We start from the raw sequence: 10,866 nt of genomic DNA, 5'->3' as shown, positions 1-10,866 counted from the left end.
CGCCCCGTCGTCGCCTCGCCGGTGAGCTCACCCCAGCCGCCATGTTCACACACACACACATGTACACATTACACACACACACACATTATAGAGTTTTAGTTATAGATTTTTTTTCTGTTTTTTAGTTATAAAAATGTTAGAAATTGTTCTGTTTTGTAGTTATAGAAATATTTTTAGAATTGTTAATTATATAGAAATATTTTTAGTTACAGAAATATTTATAGAAATGTTAGCAATTTTTCTGTTTTTTAGTTATAGAAATATTAGAAATGTTAGTTATATAACCAGAAATGTTAGAAATTTTAGAATTAGTTTTAGTTAGATGAATTAGATTAATGTCAAATTGTTAGAATTTGCATATATATAATGTTAGATTAATGTTACTTTTTGCGGGCATATAGTATTTGTTCTCGACGATATGCCCGGCCCGCATCCTCGCTGTCGACCCGTTCGTGACGACGTCATGCTTCAGAGGACCCATGCGGAAAAACCGTTCCCCAGCTGTGAGAACAGGCGGCGCAAGCGATCCCCCCGCTTGTTGTGTCAACAACACATGAGAGGAGTACGCGCGCCAAATATTATTGTGGGCAAACCGTTAGCAATCCCTAGCAGGGCAATGTGGTAATAACGGAGGAGCATATAATGCAGGCTGAAATGCTCAAGATCTCTGTTGGACAACTCCTCGAAATCGAGCCCATGTCTCCGCTTAGAGAATCAGAAATAAAACGGAAATATGTCCGGGGCCAACCTTTGGTCCATCCAGACAAGGTCAAGGACCTTCCAACGAGAATGTATGAATTGCATCAATGGTACATGAACATTACCAAGATTTCCAATCGAGAGTCCCTCATGGTGAATGTCAAGCATGAGCATTATTACCATGAGAAAGCTCCGGCCGTTGAGTATTCAGAACTATTTCAGTTATACAATCAAGACGCACTCGACAAGTCTATCATCAGTTGCTATTGTCTATAAGTGATTTCTTTCTGTAATTTAAGTCTCAAGCTAGTTATGTAGTAATAATTTTGATTAATCATTACATGTAATTATCCTCACTATATTCTTTTCTGTGGTATTATATGCAGGATGAAGATGTATGAAATGAAAAAATCTGGACGCTATGGCATTGGGTTCATTGACCCAAATACCATTAATGAGTACATATGACCCAAATTCCATAATTCATATCAATACATCTTCATCCTCTACATTGGTATTGATGCGCTTCAAGAACTCTAGCAATAAGTGCATCATCACCATCACCATCACCATCACCATTACCATCTCATTCCTATCCATCTGTAATACAGTAGTTGGAGTGGATTCAATCGTGTATTACCTTTGTGAACTCATCATGATCATCATAATTCATCTCGCTTCAATTATGCCCTCGATGCACAAGTAGTTTCCCTAGTTCTCAGGGATATGAAGGAAACCCTAGTATGTAATAGATCATTTGGTATTAGAATCTAATATCCTCTTTAGGTTGGAGGTACAATTGCAAGCTCTCTGACCAGTCCTGGTACCCGGTGACTCAGAAACCTTCATTGACTCCAGAAGAGAAGATGCGGCATGGTACAAGCCATCATACCAAGTATCCCTGAAACTCCAGTTTGCATTTTACATGCAATACGGCGTGTGATACAAGCACAAGCGCTTGTATCCGTGCTCGTACCACGTGAAATTTGGTTCTTAAGAGTCCAGCGGTGGAGATAAGGGCTATTCCAGCCATTACTTTGTGGCTCCCTCTCTCCTCTCTCATACTCACACCCTAAATCCTGGCAAACCTTCATTTTTTCACCATTTTGCTTTGTTTGAGTCGGGGAATCTTCTCCACAGTAAGTTTCTCCCATGATGCATGGTTTATTTTTCTGCAATCCTTGGTTATTTCTCTTGCATTATAAATTTAGATGAGAATGGTAATACTTTGATTTCTCGTTTAATTTAAATGTTAGAGTTTGTAGAAAATATATGAGAATGATTATATGCATTGCATGAACTTGAAACCTACAAGGAGATCACCCACAAGTTCCTTGCCACCTTCAAGGATAAACTCGATATCAGCCAGTGGTGGAATGTGGGTTAACAGCGGATAAGTGACAACGATGATGCCGACTCACATGGACTGACCGTCAGCCTCTGCCCAATTAGTGCATATTGTGTTATTTATTTTTATTTCATTTTCTTATCTTGTTGTGTAAGTTCAAACATTAAGTTGTTTCATTTTACCTATCGGAGATGAAACTGATCCCAAATTGGGGAGGAACTAATGGTTGAGTTCCCGGTTCTCTAGAGTTTACTTAGAATACCACCAATTTATACTAAAAACTTTTACTTTTTGTAAGTCACATTTTAACTAAATCTTATATTTGAATATAAACTTCACATACAAGTTTAATTAATATTTCTCTATTTTGTTTAATAAGATTGAAAACAAAAATATATTCATCATAATCTAAATCGTGGTTCAGAACTATAAAATTCATCAATCGTGTGCAAAAGTAGAACTATATTTTGCAAGGAAATAATAATATTTACTGCCTCAGTTTGGAATTTTAGTTCAATTGAATTATGCTAACCTAAGAAAAACACAAAGATATGACAAAATCATATTTATCCACGGATTATCTTGCGACGCTTGGATTTAGTGTAGTGTGTTTATATCAATTTTAGTACTTCTAAATATCTTGATAAAGTTTTCTACAATGTACGGGTCCAACAAATATCCTAACAAATATTTGTTGACTAGCTTAGTTGCAGACACTAAAAGTTTCTGGAGCATGTGAATGTGTACAAGTTATCATTCATCAGTGTCACTTCTCTCGCCTTGGTCGAATGGTATTGTTCATTTCTTGTGACGGTGAATCTTCGCCTTAGCGAACATCCATGCCCATTCCTCTGTCCATGTAACAATATTATGTAGCCAAGTATCAAACTGCGCTTGGCTTTAAGGTGTAAGAAAATATATGATGTAGCTACCCGACTTTACTTTTCGTGCTTTTTGAAGGTGGACAAACGTAACCTGAAGAGGAACTCACAAGCTTGGCCTTTCTCTACGCAAGACGTTCTGGATCAAGCTGCTCCAGGCTTCCAGGTTAGCAAATGAAATTGTATCTCCAGGTCCAGGGCAAGAAAGTCGGTCCAAAACTTTACGAAATTCGGCAGTCAGGGGAACGCTTTGTTCAGACTAGATAAAAGCACAAGCAACATCCATTAGGATGCAATTAGCCCTCAGCATAGTTGCATCCCCGTGTATAAAAAGAAACCAATCTTCGTAAAAACATCGTAAAGGGAAATTGTCTCCGGAGTAGCAAAGTTATGAATTCGGCAGTCCTCTGTTAGGGAGGGAAACGCTTTATTCAGGTTAAATAAGAGTACAAGTAACATCCACTAGCAATAGACTCTCAGCATTGCTGTATCCCCGTGTATATAGTCAGCAACTAATCCCCGTAGAGCGTCGTAACCGGCAGATGCTATTCGCTATGAAAAATTGTGATATCAAGGCATGTCATGCTATCTCCTTCCTCGTGCATATTGCTATCACTGTACAATATATACACGTTGTATATCGCTAGGCAAAAAAAGTACGTAGCAGTTCTGCACCGGATGCAGGAGCAGTAATACGGCGCACCCCAACACTCCATAGGATATCACTGAAATGCTGCCTGGTGTTGGATCAGTTCACAAGCACTGGAAGAGGGTTACTCCTGCAGTTCACTGTATGATGATGTGTTCACTAGCCTTCTGCTGTGCCGCTCCGCGATCATCTTCAGCCCCATGTACCTGTCAAATGTCAATAAAAGCAATGGAAACATGTTGATTACTATCCCAGTTAGTAGTACTCGAAATATTAGAGCGTTTAGATCACTACTTTAGTGATCTAAATGCTCTTATATTTCTTTACAGAGGGAGTATATAACATTGCTCAAAATGAATACTAGCAGAAGAACTATATATATATATATCCCAGCTCATACCTGCCCATCATCATCACCGTGGCCTGAGGATTCGTCCCGGGCGTCACGCTGAACGTCGACCCATCCACCACGCGAAGAGACTGCGTGCCCATGACCCGGAAATCCTTGTCAACCACCCTTCCAACCACACACCCTCCATGGTAATGCCACAGCGTGGCCACGGTCCGCCTGCAGAAATCTGCCACAGCAGTGTTGTTTGTGCTCCAATCGAGTGGCAGGGTCGCCCCAACGATCCTGAAGTCCCTCCTAGCACGCCCTCTCCTGCCCTGGCTCGACGTTCCTGCGGCCGAACGGAATATGTCCATCGTCCTGCTCTGGAGCACCTGTGCCACGCGGCGCACGCCGACGACACACTGTGCCAGGTCCTCGGGGCGGCTGAAGTAGTCGAAGCGCACCGAGGGGGTCTCCATGGGATTAGGTGATGATAGCCAGAGCGAGCCCTCGGATAACGGGCCAGGGACCTTCTCCATGATGGTTGCCATGGTGACATAGAGTGGTGAAGTCGGGCTGATAAAAGGGCCGGCGGGGCGCAGCATGGGAGAAACGGGGACGATGTATGATGCAGCCTCGAGGTAGGAGGCAGTGCCGTTGGCAGAAGGGATGCCGACCACCTGGATGAGGGAGTGGTCGATGGGGACTGATGGGATGATGGAGATGCCGTTGCGAGGGTTGTCGAACATGTGCTTCCCAACGTCAGGGGAATCAACAGAAACAGGGATGCCGAGGGATGCAAGGTCGCTAGCAGGACCAACGCCACTGAGAAGCAGCAACTGTGGACTTCCAAGTGTACCTGCAGAAAGTATGACCTCCCCACCTGGACGCAGCAGGGCATGGTGCTGCTGGAGAAGACGGTCCTGGTACACGACGCCAACCGCTGCCACCGCTGGTCGTGACCTTCCACGGCGTGCGGCTGGATAATAAGTACAGAAAAAGGGCAAAGTTCACTCATACTTGCACACTTTTAGAGCTAAAAAAAGGCATGTGCTGGTAATATGAAACGCCATTGGTTCAGGATAATTCTTATAGTAGCTAATGTGGAAAGGAGCTAATCTAGTACAAGTAGATTCCACCACGAAGCTTCTTTTTTCCTCAAAATGTTAAGCAAGCATAAGTGACATGAATAAATACCACAAAAGTTTCAGTTTGCACCATTAAGCATAAGTGATAGTAGCTAATGTGGAAAGGAGCTAATCTAGTCTAAGTAGATTCCACCATTAAGCTTCTTTTTTCCACAAAATGTTAAGCAAGCATAAAGTGACATGAATAAATACCACAAAAGTTTCAGTTTGCAGTGGCAGTTACACAAAGAGTAAGTTGTGATCAGTAATTTGGTATGTTCTGATATTTCGGAAATGCATGATATATATGGCAACTTCTGCAGTTATGTGGGCTCTTTGGAAAATAAGAAATAATACACACTCTCAAAATGTTAATTAGAGTTCTATGTAGAATACTTTGGAGGAAAACTGTGCAAACACTCAAGAACTGGTGTTTGCTGTGCCAGAACAAGGTTCTGCGATCATTTTAGTGGGACTATGGGGCAAAAATCGCTGGCGCCACTAAGAGTAGGAATGTAGGATGGCTCTGAGTAAACTGAAGACAACAGGAGGCAGCGGTGGAGCTTGAAGAAAAAATATTTATGGGGCAAAGCTAAGAGGAAGAACACCAATTATTTGCAGTCAACACATGTCATTCTGGCATATTCTCGAAGGAACAATTGCTATAACAGGACCACAAGAGAGGGCTGTTAATTTTGAACTGAGTTGAATTAGAGGACTACTATATGGTTGTTTTGTTAACAGATACTCAAGAATTACTTGAACAAGAAAAGATACAAAATAACCAGTTGTCCAGTACAACTGCTACTACTACTTGTTTATATACCCAAGTGTCTCGATAATGCATATTTTGTTTGTGAAACCTATAAGGTCTCAAAATGTTAGTTAGAGCTCTATGCAGAATACTTTGGAGGAAAACTGTGCAAACGTTCAAGAACTGGTACTTGCTGTACCAGGACAAGGTTGTGCGATTATTTTAATGGGATTTTGGGGCGAAAAGTGTTGGCACCACTAAGAGTAGGAATGTAGGATGGCTCTGAGGAAACTGAAGACAACAGTAGGCGCCAGTGGAGCTTGAAGAAAAATATTTAGGGGCCAAACTAAGAGGAAAACACCAATTGTTCACACTGAAGATTGAACACATATATCAGTCTGGCATATCGTCCTTGATGAAACAATTCTCATAACAGGAACACAAGAGAGGGCTGTTTAGTAATGTTATTCTGTTAACAGATACTCAAACATTACTGGAACAAGAAAATTTGCACGGCATCTAGCTGTCCACTACAAGTGCTACTTGTTTCTCCACACGAGTCCCAGAAATGATTATTTTGTGTGTGAAACATACAAGGTCTTCAGTTACCAAGCTACTACAGTGGATTAATTAGGAAAAAACTTTTACTATTCTAATCTAGGTACAACCCCTCACAAGTAGCATATCTCATACAGAAACAAGCAAACAAAACAATAATAGAAGTATGCTCACATCAGCATTTTCGCATAGCTTACCGCTCAGAAATCAGCATTAGTCTAGACTCTTGCTATTATGTGAGTCCAGGAGGCCCAATAGTTATTATGATTATCATGCATTACATATACAGCAGCCCCCTCTTCCTAGAAATCCAGCATTCAAACGGTTGGCATGATCAAACAAACGGTGACCAAACTGATGTAAGGCATTGAGGACACCACTTACTAATGCGGTTATATATGGGCTATGGCAAGTCAAAATTCGCATTTCAGACATAATTTTGTGGCAAAATGCATTATGCAGCAATATGACAAGCAAATTCAAAATTTCTAAAGTGGAACTATGTGGACAAACAAGCAAGAAGTAGAATAAGAAATCACTCACCAGGATCAATAGGGTTGATTATGACGCGTGTAACGGCAGCACGGACAGCGACATGGAGACGGCCAGGGCGGGCGAAAGCAAGGAGGTCCGCGGCGCTGTGGCGGCGTCCTGATGCATCAAAGGTGGTGGCACCAATCTTTGTGCCAGTGACATGTTCCACCGTGAAGCCGTTCCACGGCGTCACGTTCGCTTCCAGCAGCGCGGCCCTCACTGCCGCCTGCCACCCGTGCACCTCCGGCTGGAATGTCAGCTCTTGCTCCACCCACTCGTATGATGAGTTCACCAGCCGCATGTCCCAATCCGGCACCTCGGCGTCCTGAATCTCCAACAATCAACAGAGAAATGTCACTTTCAGAAGTGTTAATCGTTGTAACCCTTTTGGGATGAATGTTCTTATTTTGGGTATCATGATTGGGCTTTATCACTGCTCAATTCTGTATGAATGGATCCACATGACCGAACTGAACAAAATAAGGATTGGAGAAGCAGACCTCCCCGTGGCCGTGGAACCAGCCGGGGTGCGCGCGGGAGTAGAAGCCGGCGTTGATGGCGGTGCCGCCGCCGAGCACCCGCGCGCGCACGTTGGGGACGCCGTCCTCGGAGCTGAAGGCCTGCGCGGGCGCGTCGGAGTCCGGCGAGGGGTCGGCGAGCGCGAGTGTCCTGACGAAGCCGCCGGCGGTGGCGAGCGCCGGGAACTCGGCGGGCGCGCCGCCGCGCTCGAGCAGCAGCACGCGACCCCCGCCGGGCCCCGCGAGCGTTGCCGCCAGCGGGCACCCCGCCGCGCCGCCCCCCACCACGATGTAGTCGTACTCCTCCTCCACGCCCGTCGCCGTCGCGTCGGTCACGTACCGCGCGTACCCCGGCGGCGCCCCTGTGGAGGAACACACGAGTCAGACGCCCGCGGACAGATCTCGCGAATCTCGGGCCTAATCGGGGCGTGATCCTGCTCCCAGGCGCGCGGGTTTGGTTGGTGAGTTACCTCCGAAGGGGCGGGGCTGGGCCGCGGCGAGGGCGGCGAAGAGGAAGGGGAGGGCGAGGAGGAGGAGGGGTGTGGGGGTGGCGGCCATGGCCGTGGGGTGGGTGGGGAGGAGACGGTGGCGGGGAGTGTGACGAGCGGAGAAGACGAAGCGGAAATGGGGTTTAGCTGTTGGAGATGGAGGGAAAACGGAAACGGCTTACAGTTTTGTTTTTTTTAGAGTCTGTTGATTACGGGGTTCTCTCGCTTCCGAGTCTGTTGGGCCTTTGAACAGAACGGGGCAAAAATGGGCCTCTCGAGTAGCAGGGTCTACGTCTTCTTGTTTCTAGCTTACTGCAAAACCTAACCTCGTCTCACCGAAATCACTAATTGAGAAGTACTCTTTGGAAAGATTACTCCTATCTTTTCAAGTTGTGACAAGTTACGTTCTGCATGTGCGCCACTTATCGCAACATAAGAGTTTTCCCTTTTCTCGTGAATCCGTTTGTTCAAAACATTTTATCTCTCAAACCGTGCGTCCAAACCTCGCGTCAAGATCTTTAAAACTAGATTCTAACAGAAAACGCATTTTTTCCGTTTTCGGGAGGCAGGGCCGTGCCTCTCGCGAAAGCACAATCATGCCTCTCGTGGAAGCAAAACTGTGCCTCTCGCAGAAGAAAAATAAATAAGAAACTCATTTTCTTGTACCGTGCCTTTCACGGAAGAAAAAAAAGTGTTTTTCCGCGAAAAGAAATTCGATTTTTTTGTCCAAAATCTAAGGAAGGCAAGTAGAAAGCCAAAAATAAACCCAGAAAAAATCATTTTAAAAGCCAAAAACGTTTGCGAAAAAAAACGAAGGGAGCGCCCAGAGTGCGACATATGGCGGCGGCCGAGAGCGCGCCAAGTGGCGCACTCCCAGCCCACCCGCAAGTGATCGTTGCAAGGCTCCCAAAGGAATGCTCGTCAACTAGTTGCTTGCTCGTCTTGCCTGAATCGCTCAACTTAGCGGTCAAGTCAAGGATAACGGTTTTGTAAAAACTCTAGAGATGGGTACCTGGCTGGTTTTAGAGTCTGTTGAATACATAATCGAACATTTTTAGTACACGTTGAACATTTTTGTATACAACCTTTCAAATACACATTTATTACTAAGTTACTACTGACCGACACTTTTATTTAAATATGCATTGAACATTTTCATATACAGGTTTTCAGATACACATTCAACATTTTTAGTACACAATGAATATTTTTGAATATTTTTCTAATATTCCCTCCATCCAGAAATACTTGTCCTCGAAATGGTTGTATCTAGACTTATTTTAGTTATAGATATTTTATCAATTTTAAGGACAAGAATTTCCGGACGGAGGGAGTAGATGTTAAACTTTCTTCAGAACATATTCAACAGTTATACACATTGAACATTTTTAATAAATGCAATGAACCCATAATTTTAAATGTGCAAATTACTAGATAAGTGTTAGAGCATATTTTTCAGTGCCTTGAACATTTTCTGAACGGTACAATACATTTTTTTTATAAATTACGTGGAAATTTCATTTACAGTGTATAAATATTATTTTAAATGTAGTGGGCATATTTTTGAGACGCATAAACATTTTTCTAAATGCCGTGAAGACTTTTTTTCTAGTGTCACGAACAATTTTTGGATGGTACATAATTTTATTTAATTATGCAAACATTTTTATACATTGCAAACACTTTTTAGAAATGTCACGAGCGTATTTTAGAATAGTTAAATGTATTTTTTTATTATTTTTGAATGGTACAAAACAGTTTGTAACTTACATTAACACTTTTTTATTGTATAATTTTTTTCCAGAAACGTGACAGACATATTTTTCAAACGTGCAAATCTTTTTTTGACTGATTGTGATGTATTTAGATATTGCACGAACAAAGTTTTTAACTGTGTTAATTTTTTTTCAATGCATGGTAAATGGTATAAAAAATTTAAGTAAATTAACTTATGAAATATACTCCCTCCATTCAGAAATAACCAACCACGTCAGTTATGTCCGAACGATGGTAATATGTATTTATAATATTTACAACTATGAATAAATAGCACAGAAATGGGGTGCACCAAGGTAGTTGCGGATTACGATTTTATTTTTTAAGTGATGCGGACTTTTTTAGGAATTAAGCAATGCAGATCATGGGGGGTCTACGTCTTCTTGTTTGTCGCGTAATGCGAGACCTAGCTTCGTCTCGCCTGAATTGAACAACTTAGCAGTCCGGTCAAGGATAACGGGTTCGGGAAGAATCTAGAGATCGGTACTGGCCGGTTTTAGAGCCTCTCCTGTGTTAAATACATATTGAACATTTTTAGTACGTGTTCAGAATTTTAATATACAGGTTTTCAAATACACATTTGTTGCTCGTTTATCACTGATCTCAATACACAGTGAACATTTTCATATACATCTATTAAGATACACATTCCACATTTTTTAGTTCTGATCGGTACTCATTGGTTGTTTTATCTGAATACACATGGAACACTTTCATATACAGGTTTTCAGATACACAGCCAACATTTTGTACAAGTTGAACATCTTTTTAATACAAGTTAAACATTCTTTAGAACATTTTTCATAAATGTCACGAACCCATATTTTCTAAATGTGCAAAACATTAGTTAAGTGTTAGAATATATTTTTTCAATGCCACAAACTTTTCTGAACGGTACAATACATTTAGTTTTTATAAGTTTTGTGAAATTTTCTTTAAAAGTATATAAACATTATTTTTAAATGTCACGAGCATATTTTGGAATCCATGTTTTTTTTAAATGCCAGGAATATCTTCTTTTCAAATGTCACGAAGAATTTTTAGGATGGTACTTTTTTTCAATTATGTAACATTTCTTTACATTTCATAAACTTTTTAAAAATGCCACAAACAATTTTTAAGATGGGTAAATGTATTTAATTTTTACATTTTTTTTGAATGGTACGAAAAAGTTTGTAACTTAGGTTAACAATTTTTTTCATT

General features: G+C 41.9%; 1 protein-coding gene across 2 annotated transcripts; it reads right to left on the bottom strand.

Annotated features, from left to right (window-relative positions):
- Positions 1-3,338: 3,338 nt before the first annotated feature.
- Positions 3,339-8,013, bottom strand: LOC123160447 ((R)-mandelonitrile lyase-like). 2 transcript variants are annotated; one of them, XM_044578262.1, is made up of 5 exons: positions 7,870-8,013; positions 7,382-7,761; positions 6,891-7,206; positions 3,978-4,871; positions 3,339-3,783 (listed from the first exon to the last, which is right to left on the bottom strand). In XM_044578262.1, exons 1-4 carry the CDS (start codon positions 7,955-7,957, stop codon positions 4,021-4,023), a joined length of 1,635 nt encoding a protein of 544 aa, XP_044434197.1. In that variant the 5' UTR covers positions 7,958-8,013; the 3' UTR covers positions 3,339-3,783; positions 3,978-4,020. The 2 variants fall into 2 exon arrangements, with proteins under 2 accessions (XP_044434197.1, XP_044434196.1); XM_044578261.1 differs by having other exon boundaries at positions 3,978-4,887; positions 7,870-8,007.
- Positions 8,014-10,866: the final 2,853 nt, after the last annotated feature.

The sequence above is a fragment of the Triticum aestivum genome, chromosome 7B, assembly GCF_018294505.1.
Source record: "Triticum aestivum cultivar Chinese Spring chromosome 7B, IWGSC CS RefSeq v2.1, whole genome shotgun sequence".
NCBI lineage: Eukaryota > Viridiplantae > Streptophyta > Magnoliopsida > Poales > Poaceae > Triticum > Triticum aestivum.
The sequence above is the reverse complement of the archived record's forward strand: the minus strand, read 5'-3'. Positions and strand labels throughout refer to the sequence as shown.

Bases quoted from the DNA above. Each gene is read 5' to 3' on its own strand.
- LOC123160447 (XM_044578261.1), bottom strand. From the start codon at position 7,957: ATGGCCGCCACCCCCACACCCCTCCTCCTCCTCGCCCTCCCCTTCCTC. The intron at 7,762-7,869 runs GTAACTCACCAA...GTTCCTCCACAG, and splicing joins CCAGCCCCGCCCCTTCGGAG to GGGCGCCGCCGGGGTACGCG. The intron at 7,207-7,381 runs GTCTGCTTCTCC...TTGGAGATTCAG, and splicing joins GGTTCCACGGCCACGGGGAG to GACGCCGAGGTGCCGGATTG.